Consider the following 27109-nt stretch of genomic DNA (forward strand, 5'->3'; position numbering starts at 1 on the left):
GGTCACCGACTTCTTAAAGGGATCATTGAATCACCGTGTACGGGCAGTGGTGACAGTCGGCCATACTGACTGTCTCCTCCGAGGACACCCCCCACCTCCAGATCCAAGGGGACACTCCAGCCGCAAAGCAACCGCATAACCGCTTTAATATTTGCACTGTGCATTCACAGGAGAAGCCGACACACTACCCCGACCCTCCCGCCAGACCCCGCGTGTCCGGATACTCATCGGTCATAAAGGTGGACGGTCCTGCAGCCGCACGGACACTGGGACCTATTTACATCACCTATGTACAAGGAAGAGAGATATAGTGGGGGATGGGGGCACCGTCTATAGCAGGTTAGTGACCGCCTGTTGTGGAACTACAATTTCCAGCATGTCTGTCCCAGGATGCAACTGGGCTGTAAATAATGATCTGTGGCGCCAACTAGTGTCGAGTTTTCATCCACAAAGCGTAATAACACTGGGTATGCCGGTGGCCATATTGGCGTAGTCCTCGTGCTCTTGCAAAAATCCATGTCTGATCTCTCGCTTGGATTCATTGGTGACCAGCAGCGAGGAGAGAGATGAAACGAGAGCGGCCCCGGAGAGGAGAGAGATGATAGCGGCCCCGAGAAGAGACGTCCGGGTTTGTGATCTACGACGGGTGGACAGCGATGGGCGTGAGCGGGACAAGTAAGGCATGAAGGCAAAACAGGCACGTTACATTGCTCCGCCGCCACTGCCGGACACCTCCGAATACAAGCCACCACTGGGGGGCGCCCCGCTAATAGTCCTCCACCCAACCGTTCTCCAATATGAAGGCGTCGATCACCTCCTTCATGGCGAGGTTCGGGATCAGCTGATCCTGGGTCAGGGGGCTCCGGGTCACCGGATCAAAGTGTCCCACTCTCTGCAGAAAAATAGACGATTTACAATCAGTCAGGAAGTGGGGGGTCCACGCCGACCCTGGTTCATCCCCCCATCATCCCTGTTACCTGGAGGTGCTCCTCAATGTCCTTCCTGTCGTAGGTGATTCCGCTGGGGGTTATACACGGCTCCCGCATCAGCTCAAAGCTGATCTTCCCGCAGAGGTAGTCCGGGATGTCTCGCTTCTACACACGAAGGGAAACAATGGGGTAAGTGACATTGGGGCGAGCTGGGAAGGTGGGGTCAACCTCCCAGCCCGCGGGATCTCACCTTACGTCTCTCATCCACTTGGGAGAAGAGTTCGTCCATTTCTGCCAAATATTTGTCCTGCTCACAAAAGAAAGGGGAGTGTGACAACACAGCATTTAATCATAATTATGCCAGACGTATAATTCCTGTAGGCCAGGAGACATAGGCTATGGGTTCAACGTTGACTATTGAATTTCTGTTTTTCTTCAGTTGGTCAATAAACACAGACTACTGTTTGTATAAGTTAATTCTTGAATTGAGGTTTGTGAATGGCAGCAGTTTACCTCTTATATCAGCGCCTAGAGGTTATTGTCTGCTGTCTTTGGAGAACAGGGACGCAGGGTCATTGAACAATCGATGTTTCCTAATATGTTGATTACCCATTGTATTGGGCCATGCAGTTTGTTCACCCTCAAACACTGAAGCATAAACTATGAACCCTCCAACAATGCGAAATTATCTCCTGCCAAGTTCCCCCAATCCTGTGAAAAAATGATTTAATAAAGAGCTGTGAACTACAAAAGGTGATCTGCCTCTGTTTCCAGGAACAATCTGCAGAACAGCTGGCAGGACACCATGGCCCCATCAAGAGGGACTCTGCAGAACAGCTGGCGGGACACCATAGCCCCATCAAGAGGGACTCTGCAGAACAGCTGGCGGGACACCATGGCCCCATCAAGAGGGACTCTGCAGAACAGCTGGCGGGACACCATGGCCCCATCAAGAGGGACTCTGCAGAACAGCTGGCGGGACACCATAGCCCCATCAAGAGGGACTCTGCAGAACAGCTGGCGGGACACCATGGCCCCATCAAGAGGGACTCTGCAGAACAGCTGGCGGGACACCATGGCCCCATCAAGAGGGACTCTGCAGAACAGCTTGCGGGACACCATAGCCCCATCAAGAGGGACTCTGCAGAACAGCTGGCGGGAAACCATGGCCCCATCAAGAGGGACTCTGCAGAACAGCTTGCGGGACACCATGGCCCCATCAATAGGGACTCTGCAGAACAGCTTGCGGGACACCATGGCCCCATCAATAGGGACTCTGCAGAACAGCTGCCGGGACACCATGGCTCCTTCCAAGAGGGACTCGGCAGAACAGCTGCCAGGACACCATGGCCCCATCAAGAGGGACACTGCAGAACAGCTGCCAGGACACCAAGTCTCTCTACAGAACAATCAAGGCATCATCAAGGGGAACACATTTGACATTCTACAGGATGCCAGCTTAAGGACCATGGCACTAGCTGGGAGGATACAGATCTGCTCCATTGACTATCACTAAATCCATGGAGACATTTTGGGAAGCCAGGATTGGGACCCTCCGGTCACCTGGACCCACGGAGATGCCAGGTTGTGACCCTAAGGTCACCTGGCCGCGTGCTTCAATGGATGATCAGCTTCCTAAGCTTGTCGACACTTCCTCTCTGTGGGCATCCGCCAAAAGTGGGGTGCCATAGGTGGGGTAGTCGGCCCTGGAAGCCCAGAAGTCGCAGCTGCTCTAATCCTGGCAACTCAATGTGTGCACCATCTTGGGTTATTTTCTTGGACTGTTCTATGTGTTATTGTCCGTTTGGTGGTTCAATAAAGTATTACCACGCTGTTTTCCCCTCACCCTGTGTTGTCTGAGTAGTATTTTGCCCACAGAAAAGGAGAGTGGTGGGATGAGCCCTGGTCCATGTGTTCTCGGGCCTGCGGACGTGAGCACCTATTGACCCCCGTGTCTCCACACCTTGTTGCAGCAGTGGGATACTATTCAGCCCGGAGAAGCTGCAGAAGACTGGTGTTTGTAGACACTGTCCAAGGGCTCCTCAACCAGCGAGGCATACACACAGACCATAGGTGAGGCATGCACAGTAGGTTTCAAACACCAATATATCCAACCCCACCAGTTCAGCCTTGAGAAGAGGATCAGAGGGGATATAAAGCCTCAACGGGAGACTCAACTACAGGAGTTGTGCTTGCTTCGACGGCTCGAATACAAGACCACAAACACTCGGTCGGATTTGATACAGGAATCAGGGGATGCGGAGCACGCCATGTGTGGACACAATGACTCGTCAATTACATGAGAAGTTACCCAGGTCAGGCCGAGGACCAGGAGAAGGATGATTGTAATCCCATCATGTCTGGCTAATCAAGATGGGGGAGTAATGTGACAACACAGCATTCAATCTTAATTAGGCCAGATGTCTATTTTCAGTTACCCACGAGACATAAGGCTACTGTCTGTTGACTATTGAATTTATGTGTTTTTCTTCAGTGGGTCAAGAACCATAGACTGTTGTCATACGAGTCATAGTTGACTTATATCAGCTCCTACCGTTTATTGTATTGCTATCTTTAGAGGACAGGGATGCAGGGTCGTTGAAGAATACATGTTTGCTAATATGCTGATTACCCATTGTATAAGTCCAGCTGGTTTGTTGACCTGCAAAAGAGAAGGATGAACTATGCAGACATAGATACGTTTGGGTAAGCCAGGATTGGGACCATCCGGTCAACTGACCCCATGGAGATGTTCGGAGAAGCCAAGTTGTGACCCTCTGGTCACCTGGCCATGTACCTCCATGGACTGTCAGCTTCCTAAGCTTGTTGTTACCTCTTCTCTGTGGGTGACCGCCAAAAAGGGGTGCCACTGTTGGGGCGTAGTCTGCCCTAGAAGCCCTGAAGTTGCAGCTGTTTATTCCCGGCAAGTCAGTGGAAGGGTGAAACTCTGTAATTTTGCACCATCTGGGGTCACAGGGAGTCAGAGAATAGAGAGCAGCTGCAGTGTAGAGAATGGCTGATAACAGGGAACAATAGCCTGTATTCATATACACCGCTAATAAAGAGGAGCTGCAGGGTAGAGAATGGCTGATAACAGGGAACAATAGACTGTATTCATATACACCGCTGAGCGCGTTGCCCGCCGCCTGTCTCGTACCAGGTACACGCAGGTCGTTCCTCCGACCTTCATTAATGTTTAACCCCGTGACACGTAATCAGGTCTGTACGCTCCGCAGTGCAGGGGGGGAGGGGTAGACGTCTGTATACTCTGGGACTTACGTGCTTGGTGGCCACTCCGGACAGCTGGGCCCGGCTCCGGGTCTCCTCCACGTTCTCCTCCTCGTGTTTCCTCTTTGTCTCTTCCAGCTCCCTGTGAAGTGGAAACAGGCGAGAGGTCGGAGGCGGCATCTAAAGGGTTATAGAGGTGGTCGTCTGCGGGGGGCGCTGCACATGGCCGCTGCATGCGATGGCGGCTCCTCACCTCTCCTTCTCCACCAGGATCAGCTTGGTGAGATAGGCGTGCAGCTCGTTCTCCTGGTTGATCCTCCGCTCCTCAATGTTGTTCCACCGCTTCTTCTTGGCGATCCGCAGGGCGCTGGGGATGTCGTCTCCGAAGTTCAGCCTCTGCTCCTTGGCCAGACTGTACGCTGCGGAAAACAGACCATCAGCATCAAATTCAGTGTGGAAACCATCAGCAAGCATGGCCGGATCTCATCTCCATAGTGGAGACACTGATCAGGGTTCTTGGCAGCACAATATTTACGCTAGAAACAATCGACCTGCTTGCTGATGGTTTCCAGATCATTTATTTTCCTACAACTATATGTATGGAAGCTTTTATCACTATAACAGTAATTTAAAGGGATTGGCAAGAAGATTCCGGATTATCGGAATCCTCCCTCCTGCCAGCTGGGCTCGCACCTCTCTGCAGGTTGGCGATGGCCTCGTCGTAGTTCTCCATCTCCATCTGGCACTGGCCCAGGAAGAAGTGCGCCTTGACGGACTGGCAGTCCAGCTCCAGCGCGTGCTTACAGTCCGCCAGCGCCTTGTCCAGCTGCTGCATCTTCAGGTAGCACAGCGCGCGGTTGGTGTAGTACACCGCGATGGAGGGGTTCCGGGTCTGAACGGTGCACAGAGAAAGAAATCAGAACAGACACAGCAGCGCAGAGGATTTCAGCACAAGGTCAAGATAATGTGACAGATGTGGCTGCACATGACAGAGGGGGGTGCCCTGAGGGTCCCCAGCAGCACAAAGTGTTAAAGCAGAGGTGTATGATGTGGAGGATAAGGCTGCACATGACAGAGGGTGGTGTCCTGAGGGTCCCCAGCAGCGCAGAGTGTTACAGCAGAGGTGTATGATGTGGAGGATAAGGTTGCACATGACAGAGGGGGGTGTCCTGAGGGTCCCCAGCAGCACAGAGCGTTACAGCAGAGGTGTATGATGTGGAGGATAAGGCTGCACGTGACAGAGGGGGTGTCCTGAGGGTCCCCAGCAGCACAGAGTGTTACAGCAGAGGTGTATGATGTGGAGGATAAGGCTGCACGTGACAGAGGGGGTGTCCTGAGGGTCCCCAGCAGCGCAGAGTGTTACAGCAGAGGTGTATGATGTGGAGGATAAGGCTGCACATGACAGAGGGGGGTGTCCTGAGGGTCCCCAGCAGCACAGAGTGTTACAGCAGAGGTGTATGATGTGGAGGATAAGGCTGCACGTGACAGAGGGGGTGTCCTGAGGGTCCCCAGCAGCACAGAGTGTTACAGCAGACGTGTATGATGTGGAGCAGAGGTGTCAAACTGCATTCCTCGAGGGCCGCAACCAGGTCATGTTTTCAGGATTTCCTTGTATTGCACAGGTGATAATTTAACCACCTGCGCAGATAATGATTCCTGCACCTTGTGCAATGCTAAGGAAATCTTGAAAACACGCATGGTTTGAGGCCCTCGAGGAATGCAGTTTGACACCCCTGATGTGGAGGATAAGGCTGCACATGACAGAGGGGGTGTCCTGAGGGTCCCCAGCAGCACAGAGTGTTACAGCAGAGGTGTATGATGTGGAGGATAAGGCTGCACATGACAGAGGGGGGTGTCCTGAGGGTCCCCAGCAGCACAGAGTGTTACAGGGAGTGAGGGTACTGATAATGTGAAGTCGGGACCATTCACGTGTGACCATGATGAGGTCAGGACGGTGTCACTATATGAGAAGTGGGCGTCAGTGGTCACATATACTGGTCTCACAGCAGCACAGAGTATTTTCCTTGTGTGGACACTTACGATGGCTTTGCTGTAGCAGGAAATGGCTTCTTGGTATTTTCTGGCTACGAACAGCCTGTTGCCCTGTTCCTTCAGCTCCTGGGCACTGACACTCTTCTCTGGACTCCCCCCAATGCTCCCCGGACTGCCGCTGACTCCAGATGGACGACCTCCGCCGCTCCCGCTCTCCTCCTTCCCCTTCATCCCAGGGCCTCCGGGGGTCACCCCTCCAAACCTGGGGATGCTTGGTGCCACCCCCAATTTCACAGCAGAGACGGGACCCCTAAATCTGGAGGGGACCCCCTTCTATCAGTGATGTCAAGAGTCAAAGTCTATCCTCCAGGGGACAATTAATAAGAAGTCTCGGGCACCATGACAGGAGGACGATGGCCCCCTACACCCTCATAATAGCAGGAACAAAGTGGGGGGCGAGCAGGACCCCAGAGGCTCAGATCTCAATACAACCTATACACTGTATATAAGAGGGGAGGACAATATACAACACCCTAAACACCGTATATAGGAGGGGAGGACACTATATAACACCTTGCACACTGTATATGAGGGGAGGACACTATTTATGAACCTGCAGACTGCGTATTACAGAGCGGGACCCTATAGCTCACCCTTCACACAGTCTAATAGGGGGACGGCCCTATGTAGAGGGGCCCGGGCTGCCTACAGCGCCCCCTGTCACATTCGGCAAGGATGTCCCCCTCCTGACCTCCCGCAGTCCTCAGTCACATGGCACTCCGCTTTTCCTGCCCCCTCAGGCTTCCCGCACTGACACAGCTCCGACCCGGACAGCCCCAGGGTCTCTGGAACCTACTACAGCAACCTCCAACCGGAACTTCCGGAGCATCCGCCGACTGACACAGCGCATTTCACAACATTGAAGTTCGTGTCCTCATTTATCACAGTGTTTTGTACAGTTGCGGCCATTTTGCCGTAGAGCAAATAATCCGTAAAACAATAGTTAAATGTCTGCCCAAAAATGACCTTGGAGAAGGCGACAATATGTGCTCGCAATGCGCAACCTCTGGCGTTTAGACTTACTTCGTCTTTGATTGGTCAGTTTTCTAAACAAGCAACAGAGACACCAATCAGCATTCAGCCTCTTGTGGAACGCAAATCTGAGCTGGAACGCAGTCATGTGACCCGACCAAACTTAGGAGCCACCTCAGGAGCGCGGGAGAAGGTCCCTGCCGGTGACAGGCGGCTGCTCTGTGTGCGGACGTGCACGGGAAACGGTTATAAGTCATTTTTTTTATTTTAATTAACTTTTTTCCCTTTACTTATCAGACTACGCTGCTGTGGCGCAGACAGTATTAGGTAAAAATCACGGGTTTGACTATTGAGGCGCCAATTATGCAAATTCTTAGCGACATTGTCTCGCAGGATAATCTTGTGATTCTTTTTCTAACTTTTTACAGATTTTTTTCTTATTGTTCCTGTGAATAAAGAAAAATCCCACCAAAAATGGCTTCCGGGTCCGGCCTTTACCACTGCAGCGATCCCAAAAAGTGGCGGCGTGTGTCCGACGTGTACTGGGAAGTGGTGACGGCGAAAGCGGCGAAGCAGAAGCGTCTCGTGGAGCTGGAGAAATGGTGAGAGGCGACGGCGGCCATCGTGGGGGTCAGTCATAGGGTGACAAGTGCGCGATCCCCCCCCCCCCCCCCCAAAAGAATGGCTGCGGAGGGAAAGAGTTAAATATTTCCCCAAAAAATGGTAAAATGCTGCCTCGTGCCGTCTGCTCCGTTGTCTTATGTGCGGTGACCGCTGTTGCTCGCAGGTGTCAGGAGGAGCTGCCGGCCAACATGGCCGCTCGCCCGCACAAGTCCCTGACGCTGGAGGAGCTGGAGAAGCTCATGGACTGGAAGCTGACGGTGAGTGCCGGCGTCTTACCGCGGTCTCATCCCGCGGTCTCCATGGTGCGTGACCGGCCCTTTAAGGACGCTCATGGCTTCCCTTTGTGTCCGGCAGAGGGGGAAGTTTCGTCCGCGCCTGAAGCAGCTGGTGGCGTATAACTCAGCGGGCGCGGTGGAGCGCTGCTCCGGGAGAGCCTTCCTGCTGCTGCCCGACGTGTCTGCCGCCATCCAGGAGCTGTGCCAGCTGAAGGGCGTCGGCCCGGCCACAGCGTCCGGTGAGTGCGGCCACGGCGGTTACCGTGGTGACGTTAGCCCAGTACCACCATGGCGTGACTGAGAATCCTCTGCCTTCCCCCAAAATCCAGCGGTGCTGTCAGCCGGCGCCCCGGACATGGCGGCGTTCATGGCAGACGAAGCTGTGGAGAGCGTCCCGGGCCTGTCACCTGTACAGTACAACGCCAAGCACTACCTGAGGTACCTGGGGGCGCTGCAGCAAAAGGCCGAGGCCCTGAGCAACGGTGAGGAGCAACAGTGATGTATGGACACAGTGAGCGCAGCTCCAGAGTATAATACAGGATCAGTAATGTATGTACTCAGTGACTGCACCAGCAGAATAGTGAGTGCAACTCTGGGGTATAATACAGGATGTAACTCAGGATCAGTAATGTAATGTATGTACACAGTGACTGCACCAGCAGAATAGTGAGTGCAGCTCTGGGGTATAATACAGGATGTAACTCAGGATCAGTAATGTAATGTATGTACACAGCGACTGCACCAGCAGAATAGTGAGTGCAGCTCTGGGGTATAATACAGGATGTAACTCAGGATCAGTAATGTAATGTTTGTACACAGTGACTGCACCAGCAGAATAGTGAGTGCAGCTCTGGGGTATAACACAGGATGTAACTCAGGATCAGTAATGTTTGTACACAGTGACTGCACCAGCAGAATAATGAGTGCAGCTCTGGGGTATAATACAGTCTACAGTGTGATCTCTAGAAGTGTGTCCTAAAAGTGTGGATTACTTTAGAATTAAAACCTGAATTGAACCTGAAGGTAACTGGCCAGTCACTGTAAACAATGTTTCTGTTTATTTTCACTTTTACACCTATAATCCTTCACTTTCTCCTACCTCCCCTAATCCCCACACCAAGTAAGGAACTGTTTATCTCTGCTTCAATCCTCCCCATCCATCTCACCTCCTCCTCAGAACTGTTCCTTAACATACAATCCTCTGTCTCAAAGCACAGACAGCCACCTCATGCCCTCTCCTGCTTCCACCTGCTAACACTATCTCTGCTCCTTCTCACTGCTGGTGATATCTCTACAAATCCTGGTCCTCCTCACCATATTCCTACAGTCATTTCTACCTCCCATCCACGCTCTATCACAAACTTCCGTAACCTCTCTAACCTTATACCCCTTCACCCAGCCCCCACTTCCCCAGTCCCACTAACAGGAGCTCTGTGGAACGCTCGCTCTGTCTGTAACAAGCTTTCCTACATCCATAATCTTTTTTTTTTGTTACTACCAAACTTTCATTCCTCGCCATCACCGAAACCTGGCTCACCCCTTCTGACACAGCCTCTCCTGCTGCACTCTCTTACGGTGGCTTCCACCTTTCTCACACACCCCGCCCCAGCAGCAAGCATGGCAAAGGAGTTGGTTTTCTCCTGTCAGATAACTGCTCCTTCACCCCAATCCCACTGCCACCCTCTGTCACCCTCCCTTCCTTTGAGGTGCACTCTGTGTGCATCTACTCCCCCTCCAACCTCCAACTGGCTGCCATTTACCGCCCCCCAGGGCCAGCCACCACCTTCTTTGACCACTTCACCACCTGGCTACTTCATTTCCTTTCTGCAGACATCCCCACTATCATCATTGGCGATTTCAACAACCCCATTGACACTTCCCTCTCAGCTGCCACTAAACTTCTATCTCTCTCTTCCTCCTTCGGCCTCACTCAATGGTCTTCTCCAGCCACTCACAAAGATGGTCACACACTGGACCTCATCTTCAACCGCCTCTGCTCCCTATCTAACCTCTCTAACTCACCTCTTCCACTCTGACCACAACCTTCTCACATTCTCTTCCCTCTCCACTCCATGTCTAGAGTCCCCACCCCACAAACTTTCACACCCTCGCAGAAATCTTAAACATCTTGACCTACATTCATTCTCTGAATCCCTCCTCCCTCTCACAGATATAAGTTCCTTACACAATGCGGATGACGCTGCCGCTCTATATAACACCACAATAGCTGTAGCTTTGGAATCTCTTGCCCCTCTCACACATACCAAAGCTCGCAAAATCAACAGACAGCCCTGGCACACCAGCCTGACCAAAGAACTGAGGCGAGCTTCCAGGGCTGCTGAGCGCAGATGGAAAAGATCCCACTCCAACGAGCACTTCATCGCATTCAAACAGTCCCTCACTACTTTCAAGACCGCACTCGCCACAGCTAAACAAACCTACTTCTCATCTCTCATATCCTCCCTGTCTCACAACCCTAAACAGTTATTCAACACCTTCAATTCTCCTCCGTCCCCCAGCACCTCCTCCCTCCCCACTTATCTCAGCTGAAGACTTTGCCTCATTTTTCAAGCAGAAAATTGATAGCATCAGAGACAGTTTTGGTCAACAAGCCCCAGAGCCCTTCCTCCCAACTACCCAGCCCTCTACCTCCAAAACCAACTTCTCCACCATTACAGAAGATCAACTCGCCACTCTACTCTCAAGATCGCATCTCACCACCTGTGCACTTGATCCGCTCCCATCCCACCTCATCCCAAACCTCACCACAGTCTTCATCGCAACCCTAACCCATCTCTTCAACCTATCACTAACAACTGGTGTTTTCCCCTCAAGCTTTAAACATGCCTCCATCACACGTATCCTCAAAAAGCCCTCTCTTGACCCATCCTCTGTATCTAGCTATCGCCCTATATCACTTCTCCCTTATGCCTCCAAACTACTGGAACAACACGTCTACCTTGAACTGTCCTCCCATCTCTCTTCTTGCTCCCTCTTTGACCGCTTACAATCTGGCTTCCGGTCACACCATTCCACTGAAACTGCCCTAACTAAGGTCACCAACGACCTCTTAACCGCCAAGAGCAAGCGACACTACTCTGTTCTCCTCCTCCTCGACCTGTCGGCTGCCTTTGACACAGTGGACCATTCCCTATTATTACAGACCCTCTCATCCCTTGGCATCACAGACTTGGCCCTATCCTGGATCTCCTCATACCTAACAGACCGGACATTCAGCGTCTCCCACTCACACACCACCTCCTCACCTCGCCCCCTATCTGTCGGAGTCCCACAAGGTTCAGTCCTTGGGCCCCTGCTCTTCTCCATTTACACCTTTGGCCTGGGACAGCTCATAGAATCTCATGGCTTTCAGTATCACCTCTATGCTGATGACACACAGATCTACATCTCTGGACCAGATATCACCTCCCTACTAACCAGAATCCCTCAATGTCTGTCCACTATTTCATCCTTCTTCTCCGCTAGATTTCTGAAACTTAACATGGACAAAACAGAATTCATTGTCTTTCCCCCATCTCACGCGACCCCCCCAACGAACCTATCCATTACAGTAAATGGCTGCCCACTCTCCCCAGTCCCACAAGCTTGCTGCCTCGGGGTTATCCTTGACGCTGATCTCTCCTTCAAGCCACATATCCAAGCCCTTTCCACTTCCTGCCGCCTCCAACTCAAAAATATCTCACGGATCCGTACATTCCTAAGCCAAGAATCTGCAAAAACCCTAGTCCATGCCCTCATCATCTCCCGCCTTGACTACTGTAACCTCCTGCTCTGTGGCCTCCCCTCTAACACTCTCGCACCCCTCCAATCTATTCTAAACTCTGCTGCCCGACTAATCCACCTGTCCCCCCGCTATTCCCCGGCCTCTCCCCTCTGTCAATCCCTTCACTGGCTCCCTATTGCCCAGAGACTCCAGTACAAAACCCTAACCATGACATACAAAGCCATCCACAACCTGTCTCCTCCTTACATCTGTGACCTCGTCTCCCGGTACTTACCTATACGCAACCTCCGATCCTCACAAGATCTCCTTCTCTACTCCCCTCTTATCTCCTCTTCCCACAATCGTATACAAGATTTCTCCCGTGCTTCCTCCATTCTCTGGAACTCTCTACCGCAACATATCAGACTCTCACCTACCATCGAAACCTTCAAAAAGAGCCTGAAGACTCACCTCTTCCGACAAGTCTACAACCTGCAGTAACCACCAATCAACCAAACCACTGCACGACCAGCTCTACCCTCACCTACTGTATCCTCTGTTGTGAACTCTATTTTTGGGCTCCCTCTAGTGGTCACAAGCGGTACTGTGTAGTGTTGTCCTTCTGCAGGTTGGCTGCATCAGCTGGTTCGTTATCCTTGGTTGGTTTCCTATTTAGCTCACCTGGATACTCAGTTCCTTGCCTGCTCTCAATGTATTCAGTGCTCTTCAGATTCCTTGTGACTACCTTGCTCCCAGTCTCTCCAAGACAAGCTAAGTTTTTGTTTGATCATTTTTTGATTATCAGTGTTCGTTATGTTTTTAGTCCAGCTCGCTAAAATGTGATTTCCTCGCTTGCTGGTTGCTCTAGGGGATGTGGGGGTTCTTGAAATCTCAGAGTGGATATTTTGTAAGGGTTTTTTACTGACCGCATAGATTCCCTTTTCTATTTTCTGCTATCTAGTATTAGTGGGCCTCATTTGCTGAATCTGCTTTCACCCCTGTGTATGTGCCTTCCTCTTACCTCACCGTTATTATCTGTTGGGGGCTTCTATATCTTTGGGGATTATTTCTCTGGAGGCAAGAGAGGTCTTTCTTTCTCTCTAGGGGTAGTTAGTTCCTCAGGCTGGCTCGAGACGTCTAGGATTTTAGACACGTTCACCGGCTACTTCTAGTGTGTTTGGATAGGTTCAGATTTGCGGTCAGTCCAGTTTGCCACCTCCCTAGAGCTTGTCCTATGTTTGTTACTTAGCTGGAGTAATTTGTGATCCTCAACCACTAAGGATCATAACAATCCTCACCCATCCCTTGTAGATTGTGAGCCCTCGCGGGCAGGGTCCTCACTCCTCCTGTACCAGTCGTTACTTGTATTGTTTAAGATTATTGTACTTGTTTTTATTATGTATACCCCTCCTCACATGTAAAGCGCCATGGAATAAATGGCGCTATAATAATAAATAATAATACAAGGATATAACTCAGGATTAGTAATGTATGTACACATTGACTGCACCAGCAGAATAGTGAGTGCAGCTCTGGAGTATAATACAGGATGTAACTCAGGATCAGTAATGTAATGTATGTACACAGTGACTGCACCAGCAGAATAGTGAGTGCAGCTCTGGGGTATAATACAGGATGTAACTCAGGATCAGTAATGTATGTACGCAGTGACTGCACCAGCAGAATAGTGAGTGCAGCTCTGGGGTATAATACAGGATGTTACTCAGGATCAGTAATGTAATGTATGTACGCAGTGACTGCACCAGCAGAATAGTGAGTGCAGCTCTGGAGTATAATACAGGATGTTACTCAGGATCAGTAATGTAATGTATGTACACAGTGACTGCACCAGCAGAATAGTGAGTGCAGCTCTGGGGTATAATACAGGATGTTACTCAGGATCAGTAATGTAATGTATGTACGCAGTGACTGCACCAGCAGAATACTGAGTGCAGCTCTGGGGTATAATACAGGATGTAACTCAGGATCAGTAATGTAATGTATGTACGCAGTGACTGCACCAGCAGAATAGTGAGTGCAGCTCTGGGGTATAATACAGGATGTAACTCAGGATCAGTAATGTAATGTATGTACGCAGTGACTGCACCAGCAGAATAGTGAGTGCAGCTCTGGAGTATAATACAGGATATAACTCAGGATCAGTAATGTAATGTATGTACACAGTGACTGCACCAGCAGAATAGTGAGTGCAGCTCTGGGGTATAATACAGGATGTAACTCAGGATCAGTAATGTAATGTATGTACGCAGTGACTGCACCAGCAGAATAGTGAGTGCAGCTCTGGAGTATAATACAGGATATAACTCAGGATCAGTAATGTAATGTATGTACACAGTGACTGCACCAGCAGAATAGTGAGTGCAGCTCTGCAGTATAATACGGGAGGTAACTCGGGATTAGGATGTTCTTTCAGTACCAATAATCTGAGACAATGTGTGTTGCAGCCTCAGAGGAAGAATGGACGCCTCACCGTGTGGAACTATGTCTGTGGACTTGGAAAGTAGCCCAGAAACTGTGCCCCAAACTTCTGGAGTTCTCAGACGATGAGGAAGAAAATCCTCCTAAGAGGCAGAAGACCCAGCGATGAGCACTAGAGCAGGATAGAGTTGTTCCCGTGCTTTCGTACAATGGTGGTGGGCCTCCACTGTATAGTGATAGTCCGGAATGCTTGTCACATCCGTTGGGCACAGGGGGCACACTTTTTTTTAGGGGGTGATTTGTGCACGCTGCAGCTTTGTCTTATACTGGCTCCGCTGCGCTGTGAGATGTAGTGTCCACCCTGACAGTGACCCTGAACAACTGACAGCAGAATTGTAAATGCAGCTCCGGAGACATAATATCACTGCTGTGCAGAAAATACCGGCTCAGTCATGTACAGCATGTTGATTTTATTCAGTCTTTTTTTTTTTTTTTTTTTTTTTTTTTTAAGCCATTGTTATTTTCCTCATACAATCTTCCCAAATAAGAACAAAATATAAATAACATAAAAAAAGCATTGTGGCACAATCTCCGTCAGTAATTGTAGAAAATTATCCCTGTTCACGACATTTGGACTGAAATTCATCGTTTTTGGCACTTCATACGTCTTTTCAAGGGTTAAGGGGGCGATATAATAGATGCACCATCGTTGTATTATACTCTGAATAATAAATATGCTTATAATTTACTTCTTATAATCTCTTTTTTTTTTGGTCGGTAAATTTGCCTATTGTGGAATATATATATATTTTTTTTTTCTTTATAACATATTTTTTGCCTTTTTATTACATTTTATATATATTTATTTTGGAATCTGACACCATTTTTGTGTTGTTCAAAATGGCTGCCATTACGTTATATTGGTTGGCTTATACAAAATGGCTGCCAGTCATATTTTTTTTTTTATCTCCTCTTGTCATTGTTGCCTATAGTAACCAATGAGAGCTCAGGTTTCATTTCTGTTAGTTCTGTGGAAAAATAAAAGCAGCGCTGCGATTGGTTGCTATGAGCAGCATGGAATGAGGCTTAAGTGCGTTTGAATTAGTTCCCATATCAACCAATCGGAGCTTAACTTTCATTTCTAATATGCAATGGGAAAAATGAAATATAGAATCTGATTGGTTGCTCTGTGAACAAGGACACAAGTGGTAGTTTTCTGTTACAAAATGGCCGCCAGTCAACCTTCTGTCACCAGAAATGGCCACCCATTGTCTTGAATATCAAAATGTGAGGTAAAATATTTTTTAGGTTGCTTCTATTTTCTAAATATTTCATACTATGATCGGAAATTATTATTTTTTAACCCATTTTCTAGGTCAGAAGTTAAAATTCTAATGTGACAGGATTCTCCATGCAGATTGAGAGAAGTTATAAAAACCCAAGTAACATTCATGTGTGTCCTGTCAAAACATTTCCCCCTGGTAAGTTGTAGACAGATTGGCGCCATGTTCTCTTTTCCTTTGTGTCATTCTTTATAAGGCTGAAAGGCCGGTGAAAAAAAACAAAAAAAAAATTGGATAAATTTGAGAGGCGAAAAACTGAGGCAACATTGTGAGTGCTACAAAATGTCGGGAGATGGGTTATCATCAGGCAAGAGCGTAATCTGCAAAATCCATGACTAATCCTATTTCTTTTTTTTTTTTTTTTTTTTGGTGATATCCGCAGCTGAATTCAAAATTCTTCTGGTTGCCATTGGAAACAGACAGCGGTTTTGGTCAGCCTTTGTTGTCAGACTTTGTACTGCTGAATTCTGAATGCAGCTCTGAAGGAATATTCAAAAAAAAAAAGAAGAATCTTCTCGTCATTACATTTCTGCTCCGGAGCAGGAGTTTTCCTTTAAATTAAAACATAATAAGATTTCTAATTAAAGAACAATGGAGTCGTAATAATCGGATGCACTTTGTCGTTACCATGGTAACCGACTCCCGCAGATTATAATGTAAATCTGTGACTAGAAAGTCTGGATTAGATGAAAGGATGCATCGGCTTCTTCCATGTTGCCCCTCTTTTTTTTTATATTAATTTTTTTAGTTGCTCGTCTGAGGTAAATGGTTCATAATAAACAGGACATTTAAGGCATTTATTGAAAACGGCACTGTCCCTTTAAATAATAATTAAAAAATAGCGGTAAGCAGGGGTTGAGCGCCAGTACTTGGCAAATGGCACCTTGGTAGAAGGGGCAAATCCAGTAATAACGGCACCCCTGTGTCTGCCTCCCAAAATGTAGAAAAGTTCCTATTGCCTCATTTTTAGGGGGAAAAATGTAAATTTTTTTTATTTTTTTTTATTTTATAGAACATGAACTATCGCCGCTTGCGTAATTTTCAGGACTGCTAAAATATATTTATGTCACAATGTGGAGCGGGGGTAGAAAAATAAAAAAGCAAAAATGCTGTTTTCAGAAAGAAAAGTCGTACGGACTCCAAAATGATAATACTAAAAAAAACCTCCAGGAACGGGGGAAAAAAAATTGTCTATCTATTTTTTTATAGAGGTTTTCTTGGAGCGTTTAGGGGGTAAATACTGTTAAAAGAAGCAGAAAATTGGCGCCGTCTACTGGTAGAGGAAATCGGCGCTCTAAAGTTATAGTACCGCCATCGGCCTCTAGTGGGCAGTATACGCTAGCATCAGTAGTAACGACGACCGCCATCTTGCCTGAATTGTACTGACGCCCACTGTGCCTTAAAGGGCCAGTAGCCTTGTATCCGCTATGACATCACAGTGTAAATATTTTTGGGCGGGGTATACTCGCCCGACGATAACCCACCTATTGTTTAGCTCAATCTACAGGCAGCAGAAGGAAAAAAAAAATTTGATTAAAAAAAAAAAAAGTCACCTAACCACATATATAGCAAACATCACATGACTCTGCTGTACTGGACGGAGGTGAGACGGCGGCTCTTCTCCTCCCCCCGGCTCTTAGTCATCCTGCTTTCCCCTTTGTCGATCTCCTCCTCCGTCCCGCCGGAGGAGGCTTCGGCCATTTTGTCGACAAGCTCCGATTCAGCACCAGAATAATGTCCGCTGTCGAGGGCGCGATGGGTGTAGGGAGGGCGGCGACGGTCACGGAGGATGCGGGATCTGGACTCCGAGCAAGTCGTAAGCGAACACATTCCAGAAAATGGCGAACGCCAGGAAGGTGGCGTAGCAAAGCAAGATCACCCACCATCCGCACTGGTCCTGGAGGTTCTCCTCGTAACTCCGCAAGATGGTCAGTCCCATGCTGACCCCGACCGCCGCGCCCGCCAGGTGCGCCATGAAACTGGGCTGAGGGCCAGCGGCCGGTAGAGGAGGGGAAAAACGAAGCCAGACTGCGCGGCCCACCTCCGAGCTCACTGCGGAGAAAGACAAGAGCGTCACTCTGGATTTAGGCTATGTGCACACGTTCAGGATTTCTTGCAGAAATTTCCTGACAAAAACCGTACATTTCTCCCAGAAATCCGCATGCGTTTTTTTTTGGCGTTTTTTTTCTGGACCTTTCCCAATGCATTAAATAATGGGGAAAATCCGCAAAATTAATGAACATGCTGCGTTTTGTACCGCAATGCGTTTTTTTCGAGAAAAAAAAAACGCATCGTGTGCACAAAAATTGCGGAATGCATTCTAATTGATGGGATGCATATGTATGCGTTTTTTCTGCGTTTTTATCGCGAAAAAAATGCAACTTTTTTTTTTTTTTATAACGTGATCATTTGATCTATTTTTTTCTATATACTGCTATACTACAGTATTGCAATATATATTAGAAGTCACGTTCTCCTGCCAAGGGCTTCACAGGAGGAAAATAATGGCCGCAATGGGCCCCTGCTGCCATGAGAACTCATCGGCACCCCGCAGAGAATCCCTTTAAACGTCATTATTTCTGGTCGCGATATTCCCTCGTAAGACAAAAAATTAAAGGAGTAAAATATTTCCTAGGGGGGTGAATACTTACTGCAGACCAATGCAAGAACCATTCGGAGAACCTTGTACGGACAGCGCATCCCGGCCCAGTTCTGCCAGGAAGAGAAGTGAGAGGTTATCGGGAGCGGGCCGGTGTACAGGGACATGTTGGCATCAGTGATTGGGGGGGACCAGACCTTATGCAACTTTTTGAAGGATGATACATTTTCCCCCCCCGCACACCCTAGATGTAGTCATTTTTATGGAGTGTACCTTTAAAGGGGTATTCCCATCTCCAAGAGCCTATCCCAATATATAGTACGGTAAGTATAAAATTAGCAAACACCCCCAATTAGAAATGTATAGTTCTTCTGATTAGCTATATCATTTACCCCATGTGCAGACCACTGCAGTAGCTTAGGTATCCATGGTTACGGCCACTAGCAACTAACTCAGTGACATGTATGAGTGGTAGTAACCATGCATGCCTAAGGTAATGCAATGCTCTGCACATAGAGTAAGCAACATAGCTAATCAGAAGAACTATACTACATTTGTATTTGGAGGTATTTGCTAATATTATTATTCTACCCACTGCATATTGGGATCAGATCTTGGAGATGGAAATACCCCCTAAAGGCTGGGGCTGCACAGCGACCTGTCAGGACATGTGAGGCCATTGGAGTCCTGACGCACAGGCACGGTGGTCCCTACATTTCGGAATTGTGACCGTTAACATTTCAGGCCGGGCTTTGACTTGTAAGTGAATTTAGGTCAGGATGCGGTTGCTATGGTAACCATGACTAGGCCTTGTCCTGTTCTCATGTCTCTCTGTTACTGAGGGCGCCGTGACTGCAGCCGAGCCTCCCTGTAATGACAGGACCTCCATCCCGTATGCCACCGCCGCTCCGGCCCCATGTCACAGAATAATCCTCCAACGGGGGAAAATCCTCTGTGCGCCGTCAGCTCCGCTCATCACCGCCCGTGTCACTGCTGCCAAGCTGTCACCTCCCCTCATGTCACTGGTGTCACAGGCGGTAGCTGAAGGGCCAGAGACTAAGACTCAGCCCACAATGCTATTCATTCATTCATATAACCTTCATAAATGTCCTTAATATTTGCCGGAGAGTCGGGCATAATACTGTGCTCACTGCTCAGGCTTCTCACAGGCGAGGAGGCCGGCGGACATAAGCTATAATACAGCATATATCATCCCCAGTATACGGCATATATAATGTACAGTGTGAGGTAGTAACTCACCATAACAACGTTAGCGAGATGGGCAGAACACAGCGCATATACACCGCCCGAGCCCCCCACCAATGGGGCTCTCATGTCTGTGACTGACACTGCAAGGGATCCTGGGAAAGGACAGACATGTTATCGTACAGTTCCTATAGTCTTCCCCCATATGGGCAGTATTATAGTAGATATATTCTTGTACATAGGGGGCAGTATTATAGTAGTGATATTCTTGTACATAGGAGCAGTATTATAGTAGTTATATTCTTGTACATAGGGGGCAGTATTATAGTAGTTATATTCTTGTACATAGGAGCAGTATTATAGTAGTTATATTCTTGTACATAGGAGCAGTATTATAGTAGTTATATTCTTGTACATAGGGGCAGTATTATAGTAGTTATATTCTTGTACATAGGGGCAGTATTATAGTAGTTATATTCTTGTACATAGGGGCAGTATTATAGTAGTTATATTCTTGTACATAGAAGCAGTATTATAGTAGTTATATTCTTGTACATAGGGGCAGTATTATAGTAGTTATATTCTTGTACATAGGAGCAGTATTATAGTAGTTATATTCTTGTACATAGGGGCAGTATTATAGTAGTTATATTCTTGTACATAGGGGCAGTATTATAGTAGTTATATTCTTGTACATAGGAGCAGTATTATAGTAGTTATATTCCTGTACATAGGAGCAGTATTGTAGTTATATTCTTGTACATAGGAGCAGTATTATAGTAGTTATATTCTTGTACATAGGGGCAGTATTATAGTAGTTATATTCTTGTACATAGGGGCAGTATTATAGTAGTTATATTCTTGTACATAGAAGCAGTATTATAGTAGTTATATTCTTGTACATAGGGGCAGTATTATAGTAGTGATATTCTTGTACATAGGAGCAGTATTATAGTAGTTATATTCTTGTACATAGGAGCAGTATTATAGTAGTTATATTCTTGTACATAGGGGCAGTATTATAGTAGTTATATTCTTGTACATAGGGGCAGTATTATAGTAGTTATATTCTTGTACATAGGAGCAGTATTATAGTAGTTATATTCCTGTACATAGGAGCAGTATTATAGTAGTTATATTCTTGTACATAGGAGCAGTATTATAGTAGTTATATTCTTGTACATAGGGGCAGTATTATAGTAGTTATATTCTTGTACATAGGAGCAGTATTATAGTAGTTATATTCCTGTACATAGGAGCAGTATTATAGTAGTTATATTCTTGTACATAGGGGCAGTATTACAGTAGTTATATTCTTGTACATAGGAGCAGTATTATAGTAGTTATATTCTTGTACATAGGGGCAGTATTATAGTAGTTATATTCTCGTACATAGAAGCAGTATTATAGTAGTTATATTCTTGTACATAGGAGCAGTATTATAGTAGTTATATTCTTGTACATAGCAGAATTATAGTAGTTATATTCTTGTATATAAGGGGCAGTATTATAATAGTTATATTGTACATAGGAGCAGTATTATAGTAGTTATATTCTTGTACATAGGGGCAGTATTATGGTAGTTATATTCTTGTACATAGGGGGCAGTATTATAGTAGTTATATTCTTGTACATAGGAGCAGTATTATAGTAGTTATATTCTTGTACATAAGGGCAGCATTATAGTAGTTATATTCTTGTACATAGGGGCAGTATTATAGTTATATTCTTGTACATAGGGGCAGTATTATAGTAGTTATATTCTTGTACATAGGGAGCAGTATTATAGTAGTTATATTCTTGTACATAAGAGCAGTATTATAGTAGTTATATTCTTGTACATAGGGGCAGCATTATAGTAGTTATATTCTTGTACAGAGGGGCAGTATTATAGTTATATTCTTGTACATAGGGGGCAGTATTATAGTAGTTATATTCTTGTACATAGGGAGCAGTATTATAGTAGTTATATTCTTGTACATAGGGAGCAGTATTATAGTAGTTATATTCTTGTATATAGGAGCAGTATTATAGTAGTTATATTCTTGTACATAGGGGCAGTATTATAGTTATATTCTTGTACATAGGAGTAGTATTATAGTAGTGATATTCTTGTACATAGGAGCAGTATTATAGTAGTTATATTCTTGTACATAGGAGCAGTATTATAGTAGTTATATTCTTGTAAATAAGGGGCAGTATTATAGTAGTTATATTCTTGTACATAGGAGCAGTATTATAGTAGTTATATTCTTGTACATAGGGGCAGCATTATAGTAGTTATATTCTTGTACATAGGGGGCAGTATTATAGTAGTGATATTCTTGTACATAGGAGCAGTATTATAGTAGTTATATTCTTGTACAGAGGGGCAGTATTATAGTTATATTCTTGTACATAGGGGCAGTATTATAGTAGTTATATTCTTGTATATAGGAGCAGTATTATAGTAGTTATATTCTTGTACACGGGGCAGTATTATAGTAGTTATATTCCTGTACATAAGAGCAGTATTATAGTAGTTATATTCTTGTATATAGGAGCAGTATTATAGTAGTTATATTCTTGTACATAGGAGCAGTATTATAGTAGTTATATTCTTGTACAGAGGGGCAGTATTATAGTTATATTCTTGTACATAGGGGCAGTATTATAGTAGTTATATTCTTGTACATAGGGGCAGCATTATAGTAGTTATATTCTTGTACATAGGAGCAGTATTATAGTAGTTATATTCTTGTATATAGGAGCAGTATTATAGTAGTTATATTCTTGTACATAGGAGCAGTATTATAGTAGTTATATTCTTGTACATAGGAGGCAGTATTATAGTAGTTATATTCTCGTACATAGGGGGCAGTATTATAGTAGTTATTCTTGTATATAAGGGGCAGTATTATAGTAGTTATATTCTTGTATATAAGGGGCAGTGTTATAGTAGTTATATTCTTGTACATAGGAGCAGTATTATAGTAGTTATATTCTTGTACATAAGGGCAGTATTATAGTAGTTATATTCTCGTACATAGGGGGCAGTATTATAGTAGTTATATTCTTGTACATAGGGGCAGCATTATAGTAGTTATATTCTTGTACAGAGGGGCAGTATTATAGTTATATTCTTGTACATAGGGGCAGTATTATAGTAGTTATATTCTTGTACATAGGGGCAGTATTATAGTAGTTATATTCTTGTACATAGGAGCAGTATTATAGTAGTTATATTCTTGTACATAGGGGGCAGTATTATAGTAGTTATATTCTTGTACATAGGGGCAGTATTATAGTAGTTATATTCTTGTACATAGGGGCAGTATTATAGTAGTTATATTCTTGTACATAGGGGCAGCATTATAGTAGTTATATTCTTGTACATAGGGGGCAGTATTATAGTAGTTATATTCTTGTACATAGGGGCAGTATTATAGTAGTTATATTCTTGTACATAGGAGCAGCATTATAGTAGTTATATTCTCGTACATAGGGGCAGTATTATAGTAGTTATATTCTTGTACATAGGGAGCAGTATTATAGTAGTTATATTCTTGTACATAGGAGCAGTATTATATAGTTATATTCTTGTACATAGGGGCAGTATTATAGTAGTTATATTCTTGTACATAGGGACAGTATTATAGTAGATATATTCTTGTACATAGGGGGCAGTATTATAGTAGTTATATTCTTGTACATAGGGGCAGTATTATAGTAGTTATATTCTTGTACATAGGGGCAGTATTATAGTAGTTATATTCTTGTATATAGGAGCAGTATAGTAGTTATATTATTGTACATGGGGGCTGTATTATAGTAGTTATATTCTTGTACATTGGAGCAGTATTATAGTAGTTATATTCTTGTACATAGGGGGCAGTATTATAGTAGTTATATTCTTGTACATAGGGGGCTGTATTATAGTAGTTATATTCTTGTACATAGGAGCAGTATTATAGTAGTTATATTCTTGCACATAGGGGCAGTATTATAGTAGTTATATTCTTGTACATAGGAGCAGTATTATAGTAGTTATATTCTTGTACATAGGGGCAGTATTATAGTAGTTATATTCTTGTACATAGGAGCAGTATTATAGTAGTTATATTCTTGTACATAGGAGCAGTATTATTGTAGTTATATTATTGTACATGGGGACAGTATTATAGTAGTTATATTATTGTACATGGGGGGCAGTATTATTACGGTTAGTACAGTAGAGATATTTTTCACGGTTTTGTCGAGCAATAGTTGAATCTCTTGAAAAGTGACAACTGTGCCTGTGAGACAGAAATGTGCATAGAACAGTTGTCGCTTCCCTTGATTTGAGGTTACAATGAACACTAATTTTTGTCTCAGATTAAACGTTTTATTTCTGTAGCTGGTAACATGATGGACTCACCCGCCAGCACCCCGGCCAGGTACAGGAAGCTGATCCTCAGCACCCCGTGAACCATCTCTAGCGGCACGCCAATCATTAGCTGGAGGAGGGTGTTAAAGCCGAGCTGCTCCAAGCTGGAAATGTCAAATAAAGGGTCAATTGTAGAGCGGATCAAGGTGATGTCAGTAATTAGTAAATTCATTAGTGCTTTTGTTTTCAGCCACATTCATTCTCCTTTATAGTAATCATGAAATGGACAGAAAGTCTGACTACTCTGATCTGATACCGGTGGCGAGAGTGGTTGTCACTTCTACCCCACATCCACTTGCATAGCAGTCACTTTCTAAATATCCGTCTTCTTCATTGGAATTGTCTGCTGCCATCATGTTCTACCTTCTCCCCATTCTCCTCCTCTGCATTTCTTTCCTTTGCCTCTGTAGAAAATATTCTAGATTTCTCTGTGACTCGCTGATCCATCGTCTGATTAGTGCGCCATTTCTTTAACAAAAAACCTAACCAAGTAAACACCGAGCACGAATATGAAGCTGCGACTCAGTGATTTCACCCTCGGTCACGGAAGCCTCTATTAAGCCTCTACGTGCTCTTGTCTGATCCCCTGTGAGCGGCGGCGGGGGCTTTGCTGAGTGAAGCCTTTTCAGGTTCAGGAGTTTTGTTATTGCGTGCACCATTAAAAATGACTCCTGGCGTCGTCTCTAAGTGTGAGAGTAAAGTCGTATTTCCTGGCTGAGCGCCCGGAGCCATCGTCGCCGCAGTTCCTTCAGAAATATCTATTCGCTTTGGCAAGTGGTCGTATTTCTGAAATAATCCGCCTCTATTTGCATTAAGCACAATATGTTAAAAAATCGCTTCCACCTTCGATGGCGGCAGAGAAATATCCCATAACCCACTGTTAGTAATTACAGCAATGTAAAATCCACTTCAGTGTTGAGTGCTAGTTAATAAAACTGTTCATGGAAACTGTCAGCAAGCTCCCATCGATTGTTTGTTTGTTTTTGTATATTTGGACTAAAATATCTCAGGATGGAAACATTTTCAGCCTTGAGGTCCGACCTCTGTGACACCCTGCATTCTGAAAATGAAGGTTTCAATTAAATTGGCCCTGATCCCCCTTCCAAATTTTCACTGTCTAGAAGCACAAAATATTTGCAGGGCCTAAGTTCGTAGTCCGTGGCCACTGGACCAGAGCGCTGCGAACCGGCTTTTATCTCCAAGTCTCTTCTAATTAGTCGGCCCAGTGTGACACACACATGAAGCAGCGTCAGGGCTGCTAATCAGAGGAAATATCAGAGATGTCGACAGGTGGAAACAGTTTGCCGGGCTGGGGTCTGGCTGCCACGGACTACTAACTTTCTCTGTCGCCCATGACGGCACCACGGAGAGAGGGGATCCGCCCACCAAGGACAGGAAACCTACAGATAAAAAGGCGGTACCTCTCTCCTGCATCAGTTGGTTTCCTGTCCTTGATGGGAGACCTACAGACTTACCAGAAGGAAGATCGTCGTGGGATTCCGGGGCCAATCAGTCCGACTCAGGCAGCTGGGGTCCCTCTGCCTCGGCTGGTGTGGTCACCCGAAGCGCCACCGCTGGGGCTAGTGAGCCTTTAGGGTGTGCGGGGGAGGTGACATGGAGTTCGCGGTCACCTCCCTAGGTAAGATGCAGCAGCGGCAACATCCAGGGGGGTCCCTCTGTGGTTGCGGGAGGAGCGGCGCGGCTCTCCCTTTGGAAGCGTCAGCCTGCACACTGCATAGCCGACCGGCGTGCAGGGACCGCGCGTTAGGGCAGGCTGCAAAGAGACCGGGAGCTCCGGTAGGCAGCGGGTCATGTGCGGCACCATCTTGAAGCAGGCCGCACCGCAAACCGCAGCACTAGCCACAAAAAAAAAAAAAAAAAAGATGCCGCAGCAGCGATAAACATACAGGGGGGTCCCTCTGTGGTTACGGGGAGAGTGGCGCTCTCCCCCCTGAAGCGTAAGCCTGCAATCTGCAAAAGCCGGGGCCCCAGTGTGCAGGGGAGGAAAAAAAAAAAAAAAAAAAAGCTGCATGCTGCATCTTCCAGAATCTTCTCCAGGGAAACACCGGAGCTGAGCCTACTTCAGTTGCCAGGCCTGGACCTCGTGGGAGAGAGAATCATTGCAGCACTCCTGATGGGACGCCGCTTCCCCTCATTTTGGGCTCTTGGCGTCACCAGCTCCCCCTGTTTTTTAGCAGGTATGGAGCCAGCACAGGTAAGTGCATGGTGGAATGTTCTGTTGATAGCTCATGCCTTTGTACAAAGCTGTGCTAGAGCTTCATATGTGAGGTATGTTTTCACATATACACAGCCAGACCTTGGACCTCTAGGCTATAATAAGGCCATATGTCCAGGCTACATCTCATGATTTGGCTTAAGTTAGTTGCATGTCTTGTCTGCGCAGAGCCTTATGATTAGACTTCAAAGTGACCTTTGGATGCATGGATTTCACTTTTCTTGGATCTGATAAACAGGTGTCTCACTTTTCTTTGCAACTTAACTACTCTATGCCTTGGGAGGACATATAGTGTTAATGGAGCACTTTGCCTCCATGAAGACTGCCCTTCAGCTGCGACTCATTAGTTAGCTCCTTCGGGTGGGGTCAGTCTGACAAATGAGATATACTATTCAAAGTGGAGGCTTATCCGTATCTCTGAGAGATTGCTCTTTTGCTTGTAACTATGGGCCGGTTTTCAAGCATGACTGTAGCTCTATGCTTTATTATTGTGTGTGGCTGAACATCATATGGCACTTTTATGCATTATATTGAGTGCAACACGTTGCATCATGGTTCCTCTATGCATCGTATTGAGTGCCTCTGTGTGTCATATTGCATCTTAGAGCTTTTATGCATCTTACCGAGTGCCCCTGTGTGTCATGGTACCTCTTTGCATTATATTGCGTGTCTGTGTATCATATTGCTTCTATGCATTATGTCGCATGTCTCTGTATCATGTCGCATCATAGTGCTTCTATGCATTATATTACATGCCTCTACGTATCATATTACATCATGGTGCCTCTATGCCTTATGTTGCGTGCCTCTGTGCATCATGTTGCAGCATGGTGCCTCTATGCATTATGTGGCATGTCTCTGTGTATCATATTGCATCATAGTGCTTTATGCATTATATTGCATGCCTCTATGTATCATGTTGCATCATAGTACCTCTAGGCATCGTAGTGAGTGCCTCTGCGCGTTGTATTGCATCATGGTGCCTCTATGCATCATACTGAGTGCCTCTGGGTATCATATTGAATCATAATGCATCTATGCATCATACTGAGTGCCTCTGTGCTTCATATTGCATTA

At 46.0% G+C, this 27109-nt stretch overlaps 3 protein-coding genes across 5 annotated transcripts in view; 1 reads left to right on the forward strand and 2 right to left on the reverse strand.

Annotated features, from left to right (window-relative positions):
* Window positions 1–128: 128 nt before the first annotated feature.
* STUB1 (STIP1 homology and U-box containing protein 1) lies at window positions 129–7059 on the reverse strand. Its single transcript, XM_077274243.1, has 7 exons — window positions 6198–7059; window positions 4851–5049; window positions 4411–4576; window positions 4209–4299; window positions 1180–1236; window positions 978–1094; window positions 129–892 (listed from the first exon to the last, which is right to left on the reverse strand). Exons 1-7 carry the CDS (start codon window positions 6378–6380, stop codon window positions 767–769), a joined length of 939 nt encoding a protein of 312 aa, XP_077130358.1. The 5' UTR covers window positions 6381–7059; the 3' UTR covers window positions 129–766.
* Window positions 7060–7289: 230 nt separating this feature from the next.
* On the forward strand, window positions 7290–14991 carry LOC143785416 (uncharacterized). Of its 3 annotated transcripts, none has more exons than XM_077274247.1 (6): window positions 7290–7508; window positions 7640–7783; window positions 7969–8062; window positions 8160–8319; window positions 8410–8562; window positions 14270–14991. In XM_077274247.1, the coding sequence occupies exons 2-6, from the start codon at window positions 7656–7658 to the stop codon at window positions 14410–14412; spliced, it is 678 nt and encodes a 225-aa protein (XP_077130362.1). In that variant the 5' UTR covers window positions 7290–7508; window positions 7640–7655; the 3' UTR covers window positions 14413–14991. The 3 variants fall into 3 exon arrangements, with proteins under 3 accessions (XP_077130362.1, XP_077130363.1, XP_077130360.1); XM_077274248.1 differs by having other exon boundaries at window positions 7610–7783; window positions 8410–8580; window positions 14270–14407; XM_077274245.1 differs by having other exon boundaries at window positions 7292–7508; window positions 7610–7783.
* A 970-nt stretch (window positions 14992–15961) lies between these two features.
* Window positions 15962–27109, reverse strand: part of RHBDL1 (rhomboid like 1) — a 56188-nt gene continuing 45040 nt past the window's right edge. The window contains exons 5-8 of the mRNA XM_077274242.1: window positions 23788–23900; window positions 19446–19546; window positions 18238–18298; window positions 15962–17638 (exon numbers count right to left, since the gene is read on the reverse strand). Coding sequence (XP_077130357.1) covers window positions 17367–17638; window positions 18238–18298; window positions 19446–19546; window positions 23788–23900 — 547 coding nt within the window. The 3' untranslated portion in view covers window positions 15962–17366. The remainder of the gene's footprint in view (window positions 17639–18237; window positions 18299–19445; window positions 19547–23787; window positions 23901–27109) is intronic.

This window comes from Ranitomeya variabilis, chromosome 7 (assembly GCF_051348905.1).
Source record: "Ranitomeya variabilis isolate aRanVar5 chromosome 7, aRanVar5.hap1, whole genome shotgun sequence".
Lineage (NCBI taxonomy): Eukaryota > Metazoa > Chordata > Amphibia > Anura > Dendrobatidae > Ranitomeya > Ranitomeya variabilis.